Source organism: Penicillium oxalicum, chromosome I, assembly GCF_001723175.1.
Source record: "Penicillium oxalicum strain HP7-1 chromosome I, whole genome shotgun sequence".
NCBI lineage: Eukaryota > Fungi > Ascomycota > Eurotiomycetes > Eurotiales > Aspergillaceae > Penicillium > Penicillium oxalicum.
Genome location: NC_064650.1, coordinates 4903165 through 4927529, shown reverse-complemented (window position 1 = coordinate 4927529; position 24365 = coordinate 4903165). Strand labels below are relative to the sequence as shown.

Below are 24365 nucleotides of genomic sequence, written 5' to 3'. Positions count from 1 at the left end.
TTGGGGAAGGCAGAAGACTGCAGGATAATGCCATATTTGGAGCTCGAAAAACACCCTGTGCGATTTGACGCCGAACCCCTGACGGCGAAAGTGCTTCATGTTTGCCAAGACCACTGATTACTTTACCTCCTCACTACCTAGGTACATCAAAGGAAACACATGCAGTCTACGTTAGCACGATATCTAGTATGATAAACTACTCAATTAAGACCTGGGTTCAACCTGTCAAATGAAGAATATTTAGATACTTTGGTACCTCGGCTGTGAACCTTAGGGCACCAGTGCTAGCTTTATGTTCTTCTAGGAGATTGGAGACATGTAGGACAAGGAGCTTCTGATTGAGATGAAGTGGATTTTCTGGATTCTTGCTCTCTCGACCTATGGCTGTATATTTAGGCTCCGGGCTGAGCCACAGAAATTGAGCCGTGGCCCGGTTGAAATCCTGGAGTGAGAATGATCCATGCCGGAATGCTAAAAACATTCAATTTACGTATCTGACACAATTTTCCTTGACGGGTTTACACAAGATCCACAGACGGCAACAAAACGAGAAAGTAGAAGGAAATACAACTGAGACGGATAGAAGGATCATAAAGGGGTGTCTGAAAATGGTAGAAAATCTAATGCGGCAAAGTCTATATAGAAGTTGGCATGCGCACTGGTGTATCCAAAACGCTGTGTGCTGAAAGTGCATCGCAATCATAGAGCTTGATGAAGCCCAAGGGGGTCGGAGAGGGAAGGAAAGATGGTTATGAGGGGGGATCTATATAAAGTGAAGGAAAATGGGTCGAGGGAGAAAGATGTTTAGAGAACGGGAGCAGCCTTGGCGCCGTTGACTTCCTGATGAGAAACGTCAAGGTCGGCAAGGTACTTCTCAGCCTCAAGAGCGGCAACGCAGCCAGAGCCTGGTTGAGATGGATACGTTAGTTTGATATATTTCCAATGTGAAAGACAAGAACCATCGCAAAATCGATGTATTCAAACAATTCGGTACTTACCAGCACTGGTGATAGCCTGGCGATAGCGCTTGTCCTGAACATCGCCGCAAGCGAAGACACCTTCGATGCTGGTGAGGCTGGTACCGGGCTGGGTGACGATGTAGCCATCCTCATCGAGCTTAAGCTGACCCTTGACCAGAGCGTTCGCGGGGTCATGTCCGACAGCGTAGAAGAGACCGTTGGCCTCGACAACCTCCTCCTTGTCGTCAGTGGTGCTCTTCACACGCAGGTGGGTCATGAGGCCGTTGGGCTTATCTTCACCGAGGACCTCGGTGGCAACAGTGTTGAAGCGGACTGTGCACTTGGGGTGCTTGAGCAGGCGGTCGGCCATGACTTTGGAAGCGCGCAGCTTGTCACGGCGGACAAGGACGGTAACGTGGCTACCGTACTTAGCCAGGAACATGGCCTCCTCGGCAGCGGAATCACCACCACCAATCACGTAAAGAGGCTTGTTGCGGAAGATGGGCACAGCGCCGTCACAGACAGCACACGCGCTGATGCCGTTCTGCCAGTACTTCTCCTCGCCAGGCAAGTTCAAGCGACGGGCGTTGGCGCCAGTGGCGATGATCACGGCGTCGGCAGTGTGTGCAGGCTCACTGTCGGGACCGTCGTTCCACTCAGTCCACATCTTGAAAGGTCGCTGAGACAGATCCAGCTTGGAAATGGTCTCAGTGATGATTTTGGTACCGAAACGCTCGGATTGGGCGCGCATCTTGTCCATCAACTCGGAACCGCCGATACCGTCGGGGAAACCGGGGAAGTTCTCGACGTCAGTGGTGGTGGTCAATTGGCCACCGGCGGCAGTGCCGTTGGCGAGCATACCCTCATAGAGAACAGGCTCGAGCTCGGCGCGAGAAAGATAGATGGCAGCCGTGTGGGCGCCAGGGCCGGAGCCGATGACTGCGCGGGGAGGGAAAAAAGACAACGGTCAGCAACTATAGATTGCTGACGAGACTGCATGGGAATTCGTTGCAAAAAGATCACACATCACTTACTAACGACGTTTGTGTGCACCATTCTGGCGGAGTTTGGAGGATTGACGCGCGTGGGCGTCGTTAAAGGTTGCTTAAGTACCGAGGCAGGAGGGGGAGACTGTTGGTGCAGAGTCGATGAGGCCGCGGCAGCAGTGAATCCGAAGGATCGGAGGGCGGCGGGGAAACGACGGAAAGTAGAGGAGAACAGCTTGAAGGTATTGCTGGGAAAAAGTGTAGAAAAGGAGGAGATGGTGGACTAATATTTGTAGGTGCGAAGGGGAAAGTTCTCGATTTGGGTCCTGGGTCCTGGAAGGCCAAGGAAACGGGATCTGGTGGGGTCTTTGGGATGATGAGATACAAATTGATGAGAAGTTGAAGAACACTTCTGTCTCTTTCCGCACCAGCGCAGACTCTTTTTGCGGTATGAGTGAATCACCCACATGATCATAACTTACTGTGACAGCTCATCGGGGCGATTCCGATGCCGATCGAGGGCCAATCTTTCGATCAATCTGACAGAATACATGACATGACAGAGTATCCTTCGTTAGTAGATTACAGATTAATACAGCACCGCATTATTCAGTTGCCCGCATCGAGACCCTCGCTTTCTAAGCAACAGCACGTGATCCGGTCTCGACTGCGGTGGCCTGAGTAACTCGTGCGCCTCAGGTACGTGGATGCTGAACCTGCAATGTCAATGCTACGTACATAACTCCATACCTCACTGCTCCAGTGCACATCTCATTTAGTGCTTGGCCAATGCTGATGTCAGAACCCGATCGAGACCATGGGGAAGAGCCATTGCATAACTAATCTCCATCTGAGGGAGTTGTCATAGAAGCTACTTGCCGTATAGCCCGAAGCATCGGATTATCAAACGCCACCGTGCCGTGCACCGAGGCTGTTCTCGCCCACACAGTGCCTTTGTGCAATCTATTTATTCATATCTAAAAGCTCCACGGTCTCGCTCTGGAGGTTCAAGAGGGGAAACCTAGTGTCAATGTTGAATATTGAATCGATCTAGAAACCCAGAAGCACGTGTACTGGATCTCATCGGCCTTGGCAGTATGTGAAAGTCGGCTACCTGGCAATCTGCCTTCTCGAGCCCTTTTCCGGGTTCTAGTCTGTTAATCCGCTTATCGCTTATCGTCGGTAAATTATTCTGCGGAATCACGCCATCCACTTACCGCCTTACTTTTCCCACGGGTTGCTCTGCGAGCGGTGGGGCACTACACCGGTGTGCTCCAGGCTCACTACTAACCAAACGAAGTCATGTAGTTTCTCAGGTTTTATGTATCCGAGGGATTTGATGCGAGCGATCGTCCGATACAATTCACGTACCAAAGAGAGAGATATACAAAAAAGCAAGGATAATAATAGCATTTGTACTGGTTCAAAGTCGCTCACAAACGAATCATCACGAGTCTCTAGTGTACATAAACATTAAATCACACCAAACCACTTCTTCCGAGGACGACGATAGTCATCGTCGTAATCTTCCTCCTCATCGTTGTCCGATTCATCATTCGGATGGGCCATGGGGGGAGGAGCTATGCGGTGTGAGGCGAATTCACCCATTTCCTCATCGCTGTCCGGGTATGCCTCGTAATGAGGATGAGTTGTGGCAGCATTTGCGCGGGTATTATTGATCGTGTCATGGTCTTCGTAATCGTCGGCATCCTCGTCATCATAATCAAAGTCCTCGTCATCTGTCTTCTCTTTTCTTCGTCGTGGCATACGAAGCCACTTGCGCCAACCTTTTACCACTGGCGTTGGTTCAGGGTCGTACTCGGTTCCCTCGTAGTACAGCGCTGGCACCAGGAGCTTATAGGGTGCTGTAATGCCCGCTGGATCTCGTGGGCTGACCTCAAGGTTCATGGTGATCGCGAGACCGCCTTCCAAGTTGACCAGAGCTCCCGCTCCGTCATCACCTTGCGCCTTTGCTCCGCGTTTGTTGGCTTTGAGACTGAGGCTGGTGGGTCGTCGGTGAAAGGGGCCGGGTCTAGGAGTTTCCTGGGGGCCACCAGGGAAATAGCTGTCAGCATTCTCATGTGGTCGAGGGACATACGCATCAACGCTTGCCCGTCGTCCGGTGACCCCCGCGGCACGTCCGAAACTCATGGTGCGTGTGGGCGGTGCTCCCCGTGAGGAAAGTCGCCGGAACAGACCACCGGGCTTGCTCCCCGGGCCTCTATCCCCTCTTCCCAGTGACAATGTACGTTTGAGCTTGCCTGGGCGAGGCTCGGGAGTCAACACCTCTTCCGACTCGGGCGTACTGAGTGGTGTAGCTCCAGGGTGATATTCTCGAATGGAGCACCAGTTGCGTCGGGGAAGAAGCCGTTTGTTATTACGCACTTTGCCGTCAACATCTTGCTCGAAAATGGGAATGACATCCTCATCTGTATTAGAGTCCATATGGTGGACTGTGTTGCGCTTGTTGAGCAGATCCGAAATGATCTCACTCTCGGGCACATTGGCAATAGCGGACGCAATGACATTGGGCATGTATCGATAGTCGCGGTCTTTCGGAATGTCCAATTTCGGGTTGGAATAGAATTGACCCACTGCAGCCAGGTTCACATCGCCACTGAAGAGCAAGTCAGTACATATGAAAGTGGGCCAAAAGGGCGACTCTTTTCGAAATAACGCTCTCCCCTTACCTTAGGATCGTGACCCGAACGGACTTCTCTGCTGCAAGATCCTGCAAATCCTCGACCAGCCATGTCCGCTCCGCCTTGAGGTGCTTTCCAGTCCAATGGTCATCAAACACCTCCACATTGCCACCTGACCGGTTGACGATGCCTCCGATCATCCCGGCTTTGCCGATCGATTTCCGGCTGTTCATGTAGTTCTTGAGCATGGCCTTTGGGGGTGCACGGGTCAGCTTCGGATGCGAGGATGGGTCAAGTGGGCGACGTACCACACGAGGGTAGGCAATTGGCACGCTTGACAAGACGATCAAGTGCTTCGTCTTCCCCTTGACGATTTCTTGATGACATCTATCCCAAACGAACTCATACGTGTCGGGACTGATGACTTCATCATTCTGTGAATTTTATTAGCAAACGAACTGAGCAAACATTGAAAGTCAGGGTCTTTCAACTTGCCTGTCGCTCTGTTCGGCAGTCCAGGGCCAGGAACATCACTTCACTACCCATCGACATGAATAGATTGCGGCTTCTTTCTTCAATGTAGGGACCCGGCCGAGCGCCAAGGAGCCAGCTAGGCTCATCAGTCTCAGTCTCGTCCACGACGCTGTGATGTTGAAACAGGAGATAGTATTTGTGAGCAATCTTGCCTATCCCCGATATGACAGCACTTTGCATAAATTCGTCGTGGTACGATCCAAATCCTTCAAAGATTTCATGATCGTTCCACATATTGACCATCGGAATCTGGGAATTGGCCAGGGAGAAAAGGCCCTGCGAGAACCACGAAGCGTAGCTTTCGAGATAAAATTTCTCAAGCTCTGCGCGGAATTGCGGTGTTAAAGGCGCGCCATACCGATCAGCGGCATTCTTGATCTTGATCCATTCCTGGAACAGAGGAAGATCGGTGATCAGCCTGTCATTGAAGATCTGATCGCCACCACCGATCATAACATGGAAGGGCTGCGTTTGGTGCTCGTTCAAAACATCGCGCCAAAGCGGATCGGGTCCGCACAGAGGATCAGGATCAGCGTTGGGACCAAAGCCGTTGCCGCTGTGAAACATGATATTCATCGACTGTCCTCGAGCTGGAATCCAGAAACCCAGTGCGGGTCCTTGATTGATGCGGTATGCAAGGCGCTGCTGTGTGGTTCCAAGTTCAATCTCCATACTGAATCTCCAAAACGTCACATCACGAGCTGGATCCGCATACAGGCGAACCCCTGGGACATCCCGATACAAACCAGCAGTCTCGCCATCCACTGGATGGATTCGATTTGCAGGAACCGTTTGTTTGGCTCCGTCGACACTGTAGTCAATGACGCTTGGGGACAACTCATAAAGTCCATCATCGTTCTCGATGGCAGACAAATCCAACTCTTCCTCAAGATGTTCTACTGGCTTGGCGTAGAGTGGACGACCGTCACGACCAACTTTCATGAGGCCCGCCGTCGGATCAACGTATTCAGGCGCTAGCGCTCCATCTTCCCCACTGATGACTGCGGGGGGAGGAGGCAGGAGATTCATAGGCTGACAAAAGAGCCTCAGCATGGGCGGAGTCTCGTAAGATGAGCGAGAGTCTTTCGTGACGATCAGAATTGAGCCCCGCCAGAGCTCCGTCTCAACGGGGCCATTGGTTCCGTCGACAGTGACGGTTTTCGTGCCGGTGTATCGAAGGAGAGGCCCGCATCGTAAGAACAACTTGGGCTGGAAAGTTTTGTGTGCGGTGACCCCTGTACCAGAATTAGACTATCTTATCAAGTCACCAACACGTAGGGACACGCGGACAATCTTACCGGTAACCTTTTGGGCCGCAGTCTGATAGTTTTTTGGCAGGGCTCTACTCTTCCGACGATCGGTGGAAGCTCCGCCCTCCCACCAAGCCTGACTGCGATCAATGTCCAGATTCTGGAAATCAAAATCGGCGGCTCCTATGCGAGCTACTGGCGCGTTCCGCCATTCGAAGATGGGTGGAGGGGTTGGCGGCGGCACATCAAAGGATACCGTTTGTCTTGGCTTAGACCGTGGGAGCGACGCTCCAGGGATTGACTCGAGCGTCGAAGGAGATTCTTTTCTCTCTGCATGGGTAGTAATGCTCGACACTAGTGGTGATGGATTCAGGTGTTCGTGGTGAGACACTGAGCGAGTGTGTGTAGACGGTTTGCTCCATCCCCTTTGTTCTCGCTCTGAGTTAGATCTCATTGGACTGGCCGCCTTCATCGGTAAAGCTCCAGTATTGGGTACTCGCGCCCACTGCGCAGACCCAGGGACGCGATTCTCTGAATGCTGGCCATTCATCCGACCCACTGCATTATCGTGCGTGGCGGCACCTTGTGATCGAGCCGAAGCTGCACTAGCTCGGGTATTCTCATTGATCTGCACTCGATCATTTCCATTTCCTCTCGTCGAGTTATGAGTCAAGTGGTTGCCTGAAGGCGTGCTCTGGTTGAGATGGGCTTTATCACCGTTATTACCAGCAGCAGCAGCAGCCGCTGCCGCCTGGTCTTTTTCAAGCTGTTGACGAGCCAGGCGTTCCCGCAATCGCATCTCGGCTTGTTGGACTCGCGCTCGTTTTTCTTCTTTGCTGATCCCCGAGAGCGTCACTTCAAGCTTCTGCAGGGGCGATCGATCCGAGGCCCAATCCTTCTTCGTGCTCGCACCACTTGTCGATTGAATCGTGTTTGACCGACTTGGCATGGAAGGTGCATTCACAGCGGTTGAATGCTCGACAGGTGACTGCAATTCTTTGTCCTCAGATGAGGTGATAGGGAGATCATGGAGATAATTGGTAGGCGGAAGACCGCGAGGGGTGTTTGATTGTTCATCCACGACCTGGGAGGCCCCTGGTGCTGGCTTCCGTGTGGTGTAGTTCAAGTTGGGAGCAGCCCTGCCCGAGAATGATCGAGTTGGGGCGCTGCCCTGTTCACTGTTTGGAAAGGACATAGCCGCGTTCTGTCCGCGAGCATTGGAGGCTTTACGAGCAGCCGCTGGGGTCGATTGAGGATGGGGGCCACCATTGGCCAGATCTGGCGATCCTCGTGTTTTAAATGCCGCCATCGTGTTGATTGATCGCTGTTCTATCGTGCTGATCAAAGTTGCAGGCGGTAATGCAGCCTAGATTGCGGCAAAGTCCGTGCTCAATCTCGTGTCAGATCAGAGAAGACTGCCTCGTGGATAAGACACCAATACACGCAGCGCTCAGATGGCTATGATTAGGGTCCAGTTGAGCTCTCTCGGGAGTCTGGGGGAATAATTAATGCATGCTTGTCTTTGTGTACAAGATTCAGTCGTGTCAGATCGTCAGGCACCTCAGTGAGCGGGGTGGCGGCGGTGACAGGGTTGAAGCGTCGCACGAGTATGAGTGCTGGCTGGGTGATTGTTGAGATTCAGACGCCAGACGATGAGCCGTGTGCAGTTCCTGTCTTGAGCCAGACAATGGGATGGTTGTGGTAAAGAGATGGGTCAAGCGTGATGAGATTGAATGGGAACACGCGGGTGATGAGTTCTCGTCGGTCTGGTCTATACATCGCGATTATCTTGGTGGCTGGTATTTGGCGGCCCCAGCCCTCGGCGCGGGGCAGGGCAGGCGTAGGAGCCAATCGACCATCCCTCGTGGATGGAGTGGCTTTGACTTGAATCCATTGAGGGACCAGATATTTCCTGATTTGTCCCCTGCACATCAAGGACTTAGATATCTTTTGGTGCATCCAGTGTTGCTGGAAGGGGTACCTGAAAATTTCCGGTGTGAACGACGTTGGTGTACGACGGCATTACTTCTATTGTCTTGTGGGTACTGAGTGGAGAGACCTGTTACCGCGGCACTACAGGGTGTCCAGCGAGCAAGACAATCGTTCCGTGGGGATGGCCACGGAATTTAACAACGCCATCTTTCTGCGATCCAATGTGTGCACAGGGTGGATGATTTGTCAAAGAGACCCTCATCGCTTCAGTTACATGATACTATTGCAGTGGTACCGCGAGCCCTAGCTTCCTTACTCGAAAGTGCAGACCTGGGGCGCAAAGGTAGTAGTTTCTCACGCTTTAGGTGATGCATGGGGCCCAGCCTTGTATTGATCTCCTTGTCAGTAGACTGGCAAGGAAACCTATTAAATGAGTGACAAGTAAAATTTAAGGCCACACTTACTGCAGGCAGAATCCAAAATCTACCGAGCCTTGACAGGGATTGCCAATTTCAAATGGCTTCCACTCACGAAGCTTGACATGCTCCGTACCGAATCACGAAGACCACCCTCGGGAGGATTCAAAAGAGTCCGCTGCCACACGCTGTCCACTGCAATTTCACCCAGTTAATTGCACCAATTGATTTTCCAGTTACAGTAGTCAGACACTCAAGAGAAATAGGTACACTGGCTGTTGGAGCTGGCTTCATTCTTGCCCTGGCTCCCCTTGTGTCAATGCTTTTGCATCATAAAACAGGATCCAACCCGTCCAGTAGACTTGGCTGGTGGCCCAGCGTTTACATGGACGGTACATTGTACACTTGTACAGTACGTCAGGTCATCTTAGTGGCGGACATGGAATGCCAGAACAATGTCAAAGGCTGACATGGTGGTGCAAGACTTGTATCTGAACTTATACCGTAGGTGTACTAGCAATCCCTCCTAATTTAGTGCTGGTAGTCGGGTACTAGTATGTTGCTGGTACTTCCCTCTAAGCTTGAAGCCTAAGAACGGCCTCGCAACTATAAAGGGGCCTGAAGCAGACCTCCACCATATTCGTCACTGTATTTTCAACGGTTCCCCCCCCATATGACGGCGTCTCACTCGTCACTGAGGAGTCATCAGTGGTCCTTACTTATCAGCCACCAGTCACCAGTCGACGGTCAACGGTCGGCATCAAGACTGTGGCCAGTCAAGGTGCGGCCCGGCTGGCGGATATGAAGTTGGCAATTGTGAGTAGATGTCAGCTACCCGGAGATCTGCTCTGCCCGAGACCCTCTGCCCCGTCCATGAAGCGCTGATCCGAGTGGATCGACAAATCGCAGATTTGAAGCAACCGTGGTCTTTCGACGAAAGAAAGTATTGACTCCTCCACAAAAGAGGTTCCAGGTCCCACACGATAGTTTCATATCCGACGGAGAAATTGTGTCCGCCATCAGTACCACTGGCGCACGACTACCGTCAAGATCTGTGCTCTTTGTCAATGTGTAAAAAAAAAAAAAAACAGTAGTCGCCAAAGAGGCAGCCCCAGCCCGAGTTAGGACCGTGGCCTCCACAGACCCGCGTTGTGTTGCGTTGGTCCCTACGTCGATCCACCTCCTATTCTGATTCTCTTTCATCAACCATTTTCGCCACATCTCCTTTTCTGCGGAGTGGAGTGCAGTCTAGCGACTATCAACCCCTTCACGTCCTCTCATCTCATTGTCAACAGAATCGATCGACACGTCTAGTTCATGGCAGCAGTGGCGCAGCGTGGTGTCGATTCTATACTTCAAGTGCAATTACGCGCGCTACCCAAATCCGAATCGCCGACCGGCCGGAACCTCCCTCTACAATGCGTGTCGCCAGCAGTATTGCTGTCGCCTTCAGCTTAATTGGCGCAGCCACTTCAGCTCTGCACCCTCGCTCCTATGAGTCGCGCGACTACTTTGCCCTGCACCTCGATGACACGACTCCGCCGACAACGGTAGCCCGGGTACTGGGGGCCCGCCATGAGGGCCAGATCGGAGAGTTGGCCGGTCATCACACCTTCTCTCTCCCCCGAGATCAAAGTGCAAATCTCGATGTTGTGCTGGACAATTTGCGACACAACCGTAAGCTTCGTCGTCGGTCGGGCGACAGAGCGTTACCTCGAAACGCGGATCCGCTGGAGGGTATCCTGTGGTCACAGAAGCTCGATCCACCAAGACAAAGGCTACAAAAAAGGGCGCCGCCAACGCCCGTCGGGGGAAAGAAACAAAACACTCGTGCCAAAGCTGACGTGAAAGCATTGGCGCAACAAAATAGGTTGATGGAGGCACTGCAGATCACCGATCCAATCTTCAAGGATCAGTGGCATCTGTACAACGCGGCCGAACCGGGACACGATCTGAATGTCACCGGCGTCTGGCTGGAAGGGATTACAGGCAAGGGCGTGGCAACGGCGGTGGTGGATGATGGCTTGGATATGTACAGCAACGATCTGAAGCCGAACTACTTCGCCAAGGGTTCTTGGGACTACAACGAGAACAGTCCCGAACCACGACCGCGGCTGTCGGATGATAAGCACGGCACCCGATGCTCGGGCGAGATCGCAGCAGCAAAGAATGACGTTTGTGGCCTGGGGGTGGCATACGACAGCAAGATCTCGGGCATTCGGATTCTGTCGAAACCGATTGACGATGCGGACGAAGCAGCGGCGATCAACTTTGCGTTTCAGGAAAACCATATCTATTCCTGCTCGTGGGGCCCCCCCGACGACGGCCAAACCATGGATGCGCCTGGCCTCCTGATCAAGCGGGCCATGGTCAATGGCGTGCAACGGGGACGAGATGGCAGGGGCTCAATCTTTGTATTTGCTGCCGGGAATGGCGCGGCATTTGGTGACAACTGCAATTTCGATGGCTACACCAACAGCATCTACAGTATTACCGTCGGGGCCATCGATCATGAGGGCAAGCGGCCGAGTTACTCTGAGTCTTGCTCCGCGCAGCTGGTCGTCGCCTACAGCAGTGGATCAGGGGATGCCATCCATACGACCGATGTCGGTGTAGACAAATGCTCTAGTTCCCACGGTGGCACTTCAGCGGCTGGCCCGCTGGCTGCCGGTACTATTGCGCTTGCGCTCAGCGTTCGGCCGGACCTCACATGGCGTGACGTTCAATATTTAATGATCGAGTCAGCCGTGCCGGTGAGCGAGGACGATGGAAGCTGGGCTGATCTCCCGTCCGGAAAGAAGTTTAGTCACGACTGGGGCTACGGCAAGGTCGATGCGTATGCATTGGTTCAAAGAGCCAAGACCTGGGATCTTGTCAAGCCTCAAGCCTGGTTCAATTCTCCATGGCTGCGAGTCCACAAGGGCATCCCTCAAGGGGCCCAAGGTCTGCTCAGCCGTTATGTCGTCACGGAAGATCACTTGAAGGGTGCCAATTTTGCCAAACTTGAGCATGTGACTGTGACCATGAACATCAACCACACGAGGCGCGGCGACCTCAGCGTGGAGCTGCGGAGTCCGAAAGGAGTCGTCAGTCATCTTAGCGTCACCCGGGAGAGTGATGAAGAACCGCGGGGATATGTTGATTGGACTTTTATGTCCGTGGCGCACTGGTTCGTTCCCCTAGTATTCCTCTGTGATCGATCCTTCACTGACATGAAACCAGGGGCGAGTCACCCATAGGGGAGTGGACTGTGGTTGTGAAAGACACCGCAGTGAATGAGTATACTGGCGATTTTATTGACTGGCGATTCAACTTGTGGGGTGAGTCCATCGACGGAACCGCTCAACCGCTCCATCCTCTTCCCGAGGAGAACGACGATGATCATCCGTACGAGGAAGCACATGTCGCCACGACAGCTGTAGACACCGTTCCAACAAAGACCGTCTCTCCCCCTACCCCCTCTAATCTGGAGGATCAACCGGAACGGCCAGTCAAGCCGAAACCCACCGAGTTATCCACAACTGCGATTCCCGTCGCGGAGTCATCACCGGGGGTGACTATGAAACCCACCAGTTCGGCTTCCCCGACGCCGACCTCAACTTCGGATCATCTGTCTAGCTACTTGCCTTCCTTTGGAGCTTCGAAGCGTACCCAGATCTGGATCTACGCCTCTCTGGCCATGATCATCATTTTCTTCATTGGATTGGGGGTCTACTTCCAGCTCCAGCGCATGAAGCGCCGTCGCACCAACATGACCGATGATTATGAGTTCGAAATGATCGAGGACGAAGATGAGATGCATCCCATGTCTGCCGGTGGCGGTCGAAGTCAGCGACGAGGGGGAGAGCTCTACAATGCCTTTGCGGGTGAAAGTGACGAGGAGATCTTCAGCGACGAGGACGAAGGGCCATATCGGGACCACTCAAATCAGCCTGCCGAGAAGGACGATGGAGACGAGTCCCCCAGGGATCGCCTGTTGTCCGAGAAAAGGTGAAAGAGATGATCACATGCCCAGAGTTATCTGGGTTTGTGGGTCTGCATGTCCATATGTCCGCCTTATTCAGCGTACCATATTCAAGAAAGGACTCAATCTTCCTTCCATTTTCAGGTCTTTCGAAACGGCGTACTGAAAAGCTGGTCGGCCTGTTTAATTCTTCCTTTTTTTTAATGAAGCGTACATAGCACGTATGGACGGGTCCTACAGACCCTCGAGGTACCCAGCGAGTTCCGTAATGTGTGAATACCTACCGGGCAGCGTGGTGCTTATCTAGGCTGCTTCATTCAAGCATTCTGATGTATGTTCATTAATCCCATACTGTCAGTGGGGATGAGTAAATAAGCTTCGATGGCCCATCACTTCCTTGCATATACAGAGTCACCATAGATTTCGGTCATTGACTACTTGGATCGTGCTTGACCTGCCAGCCTGTCTCGGGCCAAGACGGGGCTTAGTCAGTGAGCGGCAGTTCCGGCGATCCCAAAGCGATCGCAAGGCGATGACGAAGGTGCCGCTCCCCGGGGTGAACGCACTCCGCCTTTTGCGTAGACGCAGGATCATTGGACTTCTACACTACAGCTCCCAGCGCCTAGCTGTCATCTGTCTCGCATTTGGGAGATCATCTGTGCTTCTTGCTCATCGTATTCTCAAGCTCTGTTGAGCTCGCAATCCCTCCTCATCGGGTGAACTTCACCGGGACACCACGGCTGGGTGCGAGACTATTGTTCCCCGCCATGGATCAACATGATGACTTTGACAACGTCTCCTGGCGCAATGACGCCGCGAGCGATGCTTCGCGACCGACTACTTCGGGCACAGATGCAGAGGAGCCTCGCGAATATGAACACGACACCAATGGCAAGCGCAGAATGAGCTCCGCGCACGAAGAGCCCCAAGCAGGTCCATTAGCCGACGCTGTGGATTTGGCTGGTATCGGAGACGGTGTCCTTGAATGCCGCGTTGACTCTCCACTGAAGGAGAATGATGGCACTAAAGATGCCTACATCTCATACCTTGTCACAACACATGTCAGTGCTTACTTGGCTCTCTATTCCACTTGCCATGCTACGCTGAAGAGCTCATTTCTTATGATTGCTGCCTACCGCAGCTCTTCTGGCTCATCAAGACATCTCAGTATCAAGCTTCATAGGAAGGCGCGTGGCTAACCTGATCTACAACGGAATAGACCGATTTCAAGTCATTTCAGAAGCCTGAATTTAGCGTCCGCCGCAGATTTACCGATTTCTATTTTCTGTACAAGACGCTTTATCGTGAATACCCAGCATGTGCCGTCCCGCCTCTTCCGGATAAGCACAAGATGGAGTATGTGCGAGGCGATCGATTCGGACCGGAGTTCACCACTAGGCGATCATGGTCGCTACACCGATTCCTGAAGCGCTTGACCCTCCATCCAGTGCTGCGACGGGCGCCCCTCCTCATCATTTTCCTAGAATCGCCCGATTGGAATGCACACATTCGGCTTCACTCGTCTCGGGGCACAACAAGTTCCACGACCGAGATTTCCGGGTCTGGAATCTTTGACAACTTCACAGACAGCTTTGTCAATGCATTCACCAAGGTCCACAAGCCCGACAGGCGATTTATTGAAGTCAAGGAGAAAGCGGATAAGCTGGACGAAGATTTATCGCACGTGGAAAAGACAGTGGCTCGGGTCGCCCGCCGCGAGTCAGACCTGGAATCAGACTACACCGACCTCGCGACACAGTTCCGCAAGCTTGTCCCTCTTGAACCAGCGGTCGAGATGCCTTTGCAGGTCTTCGCAGCCTCGGTTGAAGAAACTGCACGGGGACTGCATGATTTGAAAGACCACACGGATCAAAATTATCTGGGCTCCTTGCGTGATATGGAAGCCTATATACTGTCCGTAAAAGCGCTGTTGAAGACGAGAGAGCAGAAGCAGCTCGATTTTGAAGCCCTTGTTGACTACCGGAACAAGGCTGTCACTGAGCGCGACTCACTTGCAAACAATCCCAGCGCGTACTACGCCTCAAATCCTCTGACATCATCGCCGGCTTCTTTCATTCGTTCGAAAATGGAAGATATGCGCGGTGTCGATCACGAGCAGTCCCGTCGCGAGCGTGTTCGTAAACTCGAACTACGAATCGATGAACTCACCCGTGAGGTTGAGTCGGCGAGAACCACCTCGGAGATGTTTGATGAAGAAGTCGTTCGTGAAGTCGCCGACTTCGAGCGAATCAAAGCCGTTGAATTCCGCGATTCCCTGGGATCTCTCGCGGATGCCCACATCAACTTCTATCAAAGTGTGTTGACCACATGGGAGCGATTCGTGGCGGAAATGGAGAGTGATGCTGAGGCTGGCGTGGAGGCGGCGTCAGAAGCCGCTGCCTCGCGAGTGGCCTGAAGGAGGGAATAATCTTGCGCGTAGGCGAAGATCATACGGATACTAACCTAATCACCTCCTGTCGAATCCGGGGTAGATGTTCATGAGCCGATTTTCTTGTCTTGCTTGTTTTTTGACTGCTTCATACCCGTTAATTCCATCGTTCTCCCTGCACAATGACCCTACTCTCGCGTCGAATCCGTTACTGTAACCCTTGTTGATGACTGCAGCTTTATAAGATGAAAACACCTTGTGGGGGTGGCGGACCTGGAGGTGGTGAATTTGGCGTGCCGGTGATGTGATTAAATGGAATAGAATTTCCAGCTGCTAGGTTCTGAGTAAATAGGCACTTGCCCTATCTTCCTCAGAGGTAAGTACCTAATCAAGTCGGGTCGTGCGTCGACATCAATGGTCGGCACGAATGTATCATTTGGATGCATACTTCCACATCTTTACCTGGAATGCTCACTACCTATCGCTCCGGGCTCGTTACGGTGGATTCAGGTCCGGTTGATGTATGGATGTATCTGGAGCAGATTCGAAATCAATCGTTGCCTGCTTCTTCAGAACATGGATTTTGTATTGTCCGCTATCCATATAAGAACACACTAGAGCTTTCTGAAGCATTGGAAATATCCACCTCAATTCATGGATGCTGGATCCAGCCAAAACTACCTTAGGGCTGGTCTACATAGATCTTGTGCATTGCTCAAATTCGAGCGGGCGGCCATCTCTCGCCAGGCTGCAAATAGTATCGTTGATCTTTCCAAGTTTGATAATCATCCTATTATCAACTCACGACTCCATTAGAAGACACGTCTATTGCTGATTCAATCGTCCCAATGTGCTAAATCGTGGCAGATCCAGAATGCCCTTCCTGAAATGGAAGGAGAGCTGTTTGCATTGTTTGTTTCACATGTCTCGGGACCGAGCGGTTCAAGGTCATACAACTGCAGTTTTCCAGCTCTTGATCGTCCCATCCACGATGCGTTTACTTACACAAGCTACATTGCGGGCATACGTCTGTCCGTCGTGCAGAAGCGGCATCGGCTCTACTCGGCGGCGACTTGCAACCCAAGCCGGCCGAACTCCTGATATCTACGATGTCGTCTGCGTCGGAGGTGGCCCGGCGGGTCTAGGGCTTTTGGCCGCGCTTCGTGAGTGATACCGGCGCAAGGACAAGACAAGACTCAGTTGTCCAGCTAGCGGGAAACTAACAATCCTCGGCCACAGGAGCATCTCCCGTCACGTCAAAGCTCAAAGTGGCTCTCATCGAAAGCCAGGATCTTAACAAGGCGCGTTCATGGACGATGGACTCTGACCAATTCTCCAATCGAGTCAGCAGCTTAACGCCGTCTTCCAAAGCTTTCTTGCAGAAAATTGGTGCTTGGGAACATATCGACCAGGATCGCGTGCAGGATTACCAAGAAATGCAGGTCTGGGATGGCGAGAGCGGTTCCCGAATATCATTCGACTGGACGGTGGATACACCTGCATTTGAAGAGATGCGCCCAGTCGCGACTATGACGGAGAATTCCAACCTAGTTCGTGGGCTTTTAAAGCGCATCGCAGCTTCGGGTGATGAAAACCTGACGCTTTTCTCCAATACAACCGTGGCGGGAATCGAGAACGGAGCCGATCTTCGAACAGAAGGGCCGGATTTGTCGGCCTGGCCGATTCTCTCGCTCAAGCCCAGCGGGATCAATGCTGAAGGTCAATCGTCCTCTCAGATCGCGGCGAGACTGCTTGTCGGCGCCGATGGTATTAACAGTCCCGTGCGCTCCTTTGCGGACATCACCACTCATGGCTGGGACTACAACCGTCATGGCATCGTGGCTACTCTTTCTCTCGCAAATCCCGATACTCCTCCCTTCCCAGCGTATATGCGCACAGCGTACCAGCGCTTCTTGCCTTCGCTCGGAGGACCAATTGCTCTTCTTCCGCTTCCCAACAACCACGCTACGCTCGTCTGGTCCACCACCCCTGAGCACGCTGCATATCTCAAGTCTCTGCCCTCCTCGGCCTTTCTCGCCATGGTCAATGCTGCCTTCAGGCTGTCCATGACTGATCTCAAATTCATGATGGGAATGGAGAATTCGGCATCTGATCCAACCTCCCATGAAGATGAGCTCTCATGGCGCGTGCAGCACACTCCAATCCCTGCTCACATTCCCCCAATGGCAAAGGCTGTGCAGGCAGGCACTGTTGCATCTTTCCCGCTGCGCTTCCGCCACGCTGCTCAATACATCTCTCCCCGGGTCGCTCTTGTCGGTGATGCCGCACACGTTATTCACCCCTTGGCGGGCCAAGGTCTGAATCTGGGTCTTGGAGATATCGCCTCGCTGTCCCAAACAATCGAGTACGCGGTCTCTCACGGCATGGACATTGGCGATCTCTTGACCCTTGAGCGGTACTCGTCAGAGCGCTATTTGACCAATGCCAAAATTGGAGGCGCCTGCGATCTCTTGCACAAGATGTACAACATTCCGGGTCAAGGGCCTGTGACATGGGCCCGAAGTCTTGGGTTGGATGTGATTGATAAGCTACCTTTTGTCAAGTCGTTCTTGATGAAGAACGCCGAGGGGTGAAGCGCTTTGGCGACTCTGTATTAATATATGCCCTCTAATCTTATATGTACATCTAGTTCCTCTTCTTTCCCATCCTGGCGATGCAGTCACCCCCCCCCCCCCCCCTTTCTATTTTGAGGTCGTTCTCTGTGTCTTTTCAAACCGGTCCTGGAGCATACATCATCAACGGGACCAGTCTGTCATGCAACTGCTCCACTTGTGCGAACTGCGTAGGTAGGCAAGGGAAACATTTCCAAGGCAAATCGTCAAAGCCGATGTGTAGTGTACCTCAAGAGTTTCTATCGCCAGGGGAAGGGGAGCAGAATGATGGCCAAGGATTTCAGGGGAGAAAGCGTGAGGAACTCCCAGAACATAACGGAGAAAAATAAGAGGTTGAGTCTATACATCAAATGGAGACAGAAAAAAAGAGAGCCAAAGATGCTAGAAGATGGTGACATGGCCAGCCAAAAATGTGCAATGGACCACAGAAAAAAAGGAACCAAAAAAATACAACATCGTAGGGAAGAGATAAGAAAAAGAGAAGATGAAACGCCCAGTCATTCACTTTTGATATACCAAGGAAAATCTTTTTTTGAAAAAGAAAATGTAAAGGATCAGACCTGGACATCCTGCAGTTGCTGAGACAGGCTGATCACAGAGCCATCCTGTTTCTTGGCAAGGCGAGCTTGTACTTCGGGAATCAGATTGGCCAGCTCAACGTCGACGCCTTCCTTCTCAGGGTGGTCCTTGTCCAGACCCATTTCCTTGATCTTGACCTTGCCGGCAGCGAGCTCATCTTCACCGATAATGATACCAAATGGAATGCCACCGTCCTCGGCAGCCTTGAACTGCTGCTGAGGCTTGGGTTTGGCCTTGTAGGAGAACTCGGCCTAGGGAAGAAAATTAGCGGGGGAAAAAGTGGCGGGTAGAATCTTTTGACGACTGGTAGTGCTTGCTTACCTTGATACCGGCACTCCACAGCTTCTGGCAGATCTCCATGCGCTCCTTGAGCATACCAGTGAAGCCCTTACCGCCAAAGGCCATGACAAGGACGTCAACTTCGCTTTTGCGAAGAGGCTTGGCGTTCTGCTCACGTTCGAGGCGAGCCTTGGTGATGGAGAAGATTCGGTCAACGCCGAACGAGATACCGACGCAAGGAATCTGAGCCTTGGGCTGGAACATGCCCACGAGATTATCGTAGCGTCCACCGGCGGCGACACTGCCGACGCCGAGCGTGGGGTCGTCTGATCGGTCCTCGTCGTCGCCGTTCTTGGACTTGCTCTTTTTACTGGACTTCTTGAGCTTCTCAGCCTCGGCGGTATCAGCCTGCACAGCAGGGGCGGAGCCCTCGGTGACGACTTCATAAATCACGCCAGTATAGTAGTCAAGACCGCGAGCGAGAGACATGTCGAACGAGATCTTGTCCAGGACGTTGAAGGCCTCCAGGTAATCCATCAACAAGGCCATGTCTTCAAGACCAGCCTTGGCGGAGGCGTTGGCGGTAAGCCTCTCGTCCTGGAGCAGCTTGTCCAGCAACTCTCGGCCACCCTTGTTCATGACGTATGTCTCGATGAGGTCCGCCGCGGCACCATCGAGGCCCTTGTCGTCCACCATTTCCTTGCGCACGTCCGCCCAGGGCATCTTGTCCAATTTGTCGACGGCGCTGGAGATCGGGCGAATCTTGTCCTCGGGGACACCACAGACCTGGAATACACCATCGAGGATCTTGCGGTGGTTGATCTTAACAGTGTAGCGACCACCCCAGCCAAGCTCCTCAAAGACCTCGCTCACGATACGCATCACCTCCGCATCGGGAACCATGGGGTCGAATGCACCAGCAATATCAAAGTCGCATTGGTAGAATTCACGCATGCGGCCCTTGCTCACAGCAGGCTGGTCTCGACGGTAGACCTTGGCGATGTGATAGCGCTTGATGCTGCGAACTTCCGGGTTCATCGCCAGCCAGCGAGCGAAGGGAACAGTCAGGTCGTAGCGCAACGAGCAAATCTCACCACCCTGATCCTGCAGGTCGTAGATGAGCTTTGAGTCCTCGCCATATTTCCCAGCCAGGATTTCACGCAGCTCAAAGACGGGTGTATCGAGGGCCGTGCCGCCGTGGCGCTTGAAGACGTTACTGATGGTCGTGAAGATTCGGTCTCGGAGGATGGCGTCGGAGCCGGACCAATCCTTGGTGCCCTTGGGGGTCTTGAGGGTGAATGTAGGTCCCTTATCCTTGCCCATTGTGTCGATCTTCGCAGCGAGGTGAGGAATCGTGGTGAAGGAACGAGTGCGGCGGGGAGAATTGAGTGGTGGGGGATGGTGGGGGCTCGGAGACAAATTTGATTCGAGGCGGCGGCACGTTGCCGTTGGGCTGGCAGATGAGTCACGCAAATTGAAGAAGCCGCTTTGGATGAATCGGCCACAGCTCGTCGTGTCGAGCGTAGGGACACACGAAGGCACGTCATAGACGCTTTTTCTTTGCGATCTTGTTGATGATTTGATTCGGTTGCCAAATTTGGTCCTTTCGGGCCTTCTTTCCGTGGTGAGGTGGTTTCTCCGTGAGTTTTTCCGAGATACGATGCCTCGATTCCACCTCCTGCCTTGTATGACGTTGCTGACGTTGACCAAGATATTGTCTAATATGAGTAGCCAGGTGCAGTATTTCCAGTGTTCAGGCATGACTCTCTGGCTGTGCTACCTTTGATCCCAGGTGAGAAATGCCCGTGACATCCATGAATTGCGTTGGAAGTTAGGTGTACAACAACCTAAACGAACATTCGTCAAGGCTTGGTCTACATGTCGTTGTGTTTTTACGCCTGCACAGTACATGCTCGCTCTGACAGTCTAACAACGTCACTTTATTGGAGCAATAGAATTTCAAAATGAATATGCCGCTACTTTAATTGTGCATTGCCAGGTCATGGACGCCCTAGCATTTTTTCCCCATAAAAAATCCAGACCCATCGAACTTAATCGTCCATCTTGACCATCCTTGGTCCGCTGTGACTTCTCAGCCACTTTCCAGAAATATTGAATTTACCCAAAAGTACTCTGGTTTTTGGAGCTCTTCTCTTTGAATATACAATTCTGCCTATATGGCCTCTATATGTAGACGTCCTCCTACTATGTGCCGATCTACCTAAGTTCCACTTATTAATGGTGAGCCTCTGCGGCCGAGCTGAGCCATCCAAGTAGGTACCTTACCAGTCAGATATAAACTGCAGGTGCCATCAAGATCCCTTCACTCGAAGTGCTGAGTGAAGCAGGGCTCGGATTATTTGTATTTGACCGAATCATTTCATTTGCAATGCTTTCAGGATCAGGTACTTACTGCCGACTCCTCAAGACACCGGGAGCTCTCCACCCCCGATGCCGTCAATGATCTGAGAAGGCCTCTAATATGCTATGGAAATACTAAGATAGGACAAGGGGACATGAATTGAATAATTGGGTACGAAACATGAAGCTTTGAACCTCGCACAGTTGTGTGGGCTTGCTCGGTATGTTCCTTTCTACGAGTAACATGACTCAAATGATGTATATCTCACGTTGAACCGCGGGTACAGAGAGACCTCCATTTCTAAGAGGTAGGTATACTTACTAGTTGTATAATTGACAGATGGCGCAGTATTCATAGTCTCAACCTTAAGGCCTCGAACCCGCTCATACAAAGCTTCACACTGGGCATCCAGCATGCTCGTCGGAGCAATAAAAATCGTCCGCACCGTGAGACGACAGTGGACTATACTGCAAACTGACGAGAAGAGATACGGACGTTTATCTGAGCTCGCTCAATCGGCGTGTAAAGTATAGGGACATTCGTTTGGAAGGAAATGCATTGTATACGAGTAGATGACTAGGCATCGTTTGGCAATCACCCAAATTAGTATGTGGTGAAGGCACGACCATGGGTGATGGTAATTTCAATGTTCATTTGCATTTTTAAGCTCCAACTTCGTGCATGTAAGGAGGAGAGATCCAGTGGGTTTCTATGATGGCTACCAGGAGAAGAATTTGAAATATGATGAAAGCACTACTTCCCGATCGTTCAGAGCTTGAGATTCGTCTGGACCTTGGCAATTGGCCTTGGTACCGGTTTGACCGTGACGATGGCTAGAGTCGATGAGATTCCATGTCTGCCAGATACGTATTTACATGTATCTGCTCATAAACCTCAGTCCTAAAGTCAGGCATGCGCTCTATTTGTCCGCAATGATCGACACCGACGCCTGTCAGGTTTAAGCGCACACGCCGCCCCCCGCCACCAGCCAAGCGGGGAGGCCTTGCATCAGTCGCCACCCCCAGATGGGCATGTTCTACGCAAGGCTGTCATCTCCAGGAGGCACAAGAGCTTGGCTTCTCCCCGCTAAGTAGATATATCTTTTTTGTTTTTCGTAGTGAGTAGTACCCACAGCTAGATCAGGAGATAGATACTATTGTCGAGCCTGGTTACCTCCTCTCGACAGGTTTCTTCTCAAAGTTGGGTAGCTCCCAATGCATTTATCGTCGGGAGGATACTCACATTAGTACGTACATAGGTACTGCTAATAGATGGATTGGCCAGTTGGGAGCATTGACCTCACGTGGCGATATGGGAATCTTCTAAGGTCGCGACTGGAGTCTCCATAAAGAGTGATCTGGGCAGTACCATGACTAGGTGAACATCGCTCATTAGCCATATGTTTATCCACAAAGAGCCACGAAATCTTCAGGAAGTCTTTGGCCTGAAATGATACTGGAATGATCGTCGAGTAAGTCGGAGTGATGTGTCTGTACACAACTACACTCCTCTTACTGAATCTTATTCCGGGACATGGTCGATCTTACCTTTTTCGGGCTGTGCTGGTCTACGGATCCACATTCACTCCACATCTCTGGGCCCATTGGTCATGGAATTACTCCCTGCGAAGGGTCGAGCACATGGTCAAGGAGTGTATCTGTGGAGCTTCCGCCAATCATGCTTGACTCAAGAACAAGCGCCATCACCTGGGGTTGAGAGCGCTTGCATAACAACTTCCCACAGGGGCACCAGTAGCCTTCATGCCTTAATGACATGGAATGAAAGATTCAGAATCTTGACTGGTCACTTTCAGACAGCCTCTATCTGTTAGGAGGTCGCGTGAGTTCATTTGCCTACAACCCGTGGACCTATGCGACGACAGCAGCCGTTTCCACGTGACCATTCTGTGGATGAGTAAGCCTTGATCCGGTGACTCCGTCCACCTTAAGGGTGACCTCCAGCTGTTTTCCCCATGAGATTCACTGCGCAGTCTCGGGTGTGGGCAGATGAAAAGGAATGTCAATTTCAAGAGATCTTTGATGACCATAAATCGCATGTGCACCGTCACCTTCGTGCATGGACTATGGGGATATCACATACTGACTTGGGGTTCGTGGTTGGGGACTGCGGTGGAGTGGGGAGTGTGGAACATTCCATGCACCTTCAACGGCCCCCTCCTGTCCGATGACATAATTCGCTCGAGTTCATCCATGTTTATCGCCCCGTCATGTCTGGTTGGAGCTAGGCCCCGTAGCGTCGAGGACTTTGATCCGTGCGTTGATCCTGTGCTGTCAATTGAGGTCACCATCCGACAACCACTGTTAGATAACTCGGGGAGGGTGTGAGTCGAGAAAATGCCTTTCTCTTGCGGCGTCTGGTCGCATCGACTCCGTGAGACTGGAAAGTCGGCGATTGGCTCCCGGCTTTTGTTTGCCACCTCCACGTGGCTCGAGCGTGTCTGCGGCCCTGGACTGCCGGAGAGACAATCATGCCGATCACTTGATATTGGTGGTTCATGTACCGGCAGACGTTTTTCTGACCTTTGCCCTCATTTGTCCCAGATGAATTGGAATATCGCCTAGTCCCCTCGGTGCTTGAGAGATATCCCAAAGAGGTGTTCCACCAGATCCAAAGGGACTCTTTGGATGTCTCCGCGCACGGTACATACCAAGCTGTCGAGGTGGAAGAGGAGATTGGCATTACAGAAATATAGTTCAGAACCTTCGTTCATGTATCCATCCCTAGGACAATGTTTCTTTTTCCCCCCCAAATTGGGTACTTGGCCTTCCATTCTTGCTGCTTCTCCTCGTACCAGGTCCTGTGGGAGAGGCCTATCCAACATTGCTCCATGTGCATCGCCAGATTAGTGGTGACCCCCGTCTGGTCGGCGCAAGGTCGACCATTCAATCGGGTGGTCCCCCTGCCTGATGCGTGCACCTAGGTAGTCGTGCGACACAGGCCTGTCGACTGTGCAGTATGTGGGGTCCATCCATCATTCCTGGAATGATTGTGGACTCTGAAATAATGACGGTCACGGTCGCATTACTATATAGAGAGACTATCGTTTATCGAGTGCACTCTGATCAACACAGAGTCAAGAAGCCTTGAACAGTACCCCTCTGGTAGCCACGGTCGTGAAGGCACTTCTTGTATCCCTGTGCTGGATTATTACTCAATTACACTTCTGCCGCAGTAATACCCATGAGCATGTGTCTCATTATGGAACCTTGAGGTTGTGTACCAACATTAGGAAGGACTGGTACCAGTAGCTTACAGTAGACTGGGTTTAGTGGAAGCTGTACAGTGTCGGGTTGGTCGGCTCCCCCCAGGTAATAATGTTCTGTGTTGGACTGTCCTTTCCAAGTCGAATTCCCTTGGAGACCCATTGCGTTCGACGATGGAGATGACCAGCCTCTACCATTAGTAGTCTTTTCGCTGTC

The 24365-nt window shown here is 52.1% G+C and overlaps 9 protein-coding genes across 9 annotated transcripts; 3 read left to right on the top strand and 6 right to left on the bottom strand.

Moving 5' to 3' along the window:
- Window positions 1-804: 804 nt before the first annotated feature.
- POX_a01621 (Thioredoxin reductase) lies at window positions 805-2015 on the bottom strand (the record flags this gene model as incomplete). The annotated part of the gene is made up of 3 exons (XM_050110547.1): window positions 805-905; window positions 999-1898; window positions 1994-2015. 3 exons carry the CDS (start codon window positions 2013-2015, stop codon window positions 805-807), a joined length of 1023 nt encoding a protein of 340 aa, XP_049974315.1.
- Window positions 2016-3418: 1403 nt separating this feature from the next.
- On the bottom strand, window positions 3419-7680 carry POX_a01620 (uncharacterized protein; the record flags this gene model as incomplete). Its single annotated transcript, XM_050110546.1, has 4 exons — window positions 3419-4562; window positions 4636-5021; window positions 5122-6356; window positions 6420-7680. The coding sequence occupies 4 exons, from the start codon at window positions 7678-7680 to the stop codon at window positions 3419-3421; spliced, it is 4026 nt and encodes a 1341-aa protein (XP_049974314.1).
- A 329-nt stretch (window positions 7681-8009) lies between these two features.
- Window positions 8010-8330, bottom strand: POX_a01619 (uncharacterized protein; the record flags this gene model as incomplete). Its single annotated transcript, XM_050110545.1, has 1 exon — window positions 8010-8330. The coding sequence occupies one exon, from the start codon at window positions 8328-8330 to the stop codon at window positions 8010-8012; it is 321 nt and encodes a 106-aa protein (XP_049974313.1).
- Window positions 8331-10137: 1807 nt separating this feature from the next.
- Window positions 10138-12713, top strand: POX_a01618 (Dibasic-processing endoprotease; the record flags this gene model as incomplete). Its single annotated transcript, XM_050110544.1, has 2 exons — window positions 10138-11888; window positions 11942-12713. The coding sequence occupies 2 exons, from the start codon at window positions 10138-10140 to the stop codon at window positions 12711-12713; spliced, it is 2523 nt and encodes an 840-aa protein (XP_049974312.1).
- Window positions 12714-13450: 737 nt separating this feature from the next.
- POX_a01617 (Sorting nexin-4) lies at window positions 13451-15099 on the top strand (the record flags this gene model as incomplete). The annotated part of the gene is made up of 2 exons (XM_050110543.1): window positions 13451-13744; window positions 13903-15099. 2 exons carry the CDS (start codon window positions 13451-13453, stop codon window positions 15097-15099), a joined length of 1491 nt encoding a protein of 496 aa, XP_049974311.1.
- A 964-nt stretch (window positions 15100-16063) lies between these two features.
- Window positions 16064-17666, top strand: POX_a01616 (uncharacterized protein; the record flags this gene model as incomplete). The annotated part of the gene is made up of 2 exons (XM_050110542.1): window positions 16064-16235; window positions 16312-17666. 2 exons carry the CDS (start codon window positions 16064-16066, stop codon window positions 17664-17666), a joined length of 1527 nt encoding a protein of 508 aa, XP_049974310.1.
- Window positions 17667-18259: 593 nt separating this feature from the next.
- POX_a01615 (Histidine--tRNA ligase) lies at window positions 18260-19886 on the bottom strand (the record flags this gene model as incomplete). Its single annotated transcript, XM_050110541.1, has 2 exons — window positions 18260-18535; window positions 18606-19886. The coding sequence occupies 2 exons, from the start codon at window positions 19884-19886 to the stop codon at window positions 18260-18262; spliced, it is 1557 nt and encodes a 518-aa protein (XP_049974309.1).
- A 1807-nt stretch (window positions 19887-21693) lies between these two features.
- On the bottom strand, window positions 21694-21958 carry POX_a01614 (uncharacterized protein; the record flags this gene model as incomplete). The annotated part of the gene is made up of 2 exons (XM_050110540.1): window positions 21694-21781; window positions 21894-21958. The coding sequence occupies 2 exons, from the start codon at window positions 21956-21958 to the stop codon at window positions 21694-21696; spliced, it is 153 nt and encodes a 50-aa protein (XP_049974308.1).
- A 946-nt stretch (window positions 21959-22904) lies between these two features.
- Window positions 22905-23003, bottom strand: POX_a01613 (uncharacterized protein; the record flags this gene model as incomplete). The annotated part of the gene is made up of 1 exon (XM_050110539.1): window positions 22905-23003. One exon carries the CDS (start codon window positions 23001-23003, stop codon window positions 22905-22907), a length of 99 nt encoding a protein of 32 aa, XP_049974307.1.
- Between the last annotated feature and the right edge of the window lie 1362 nt (window positions 23004-24365).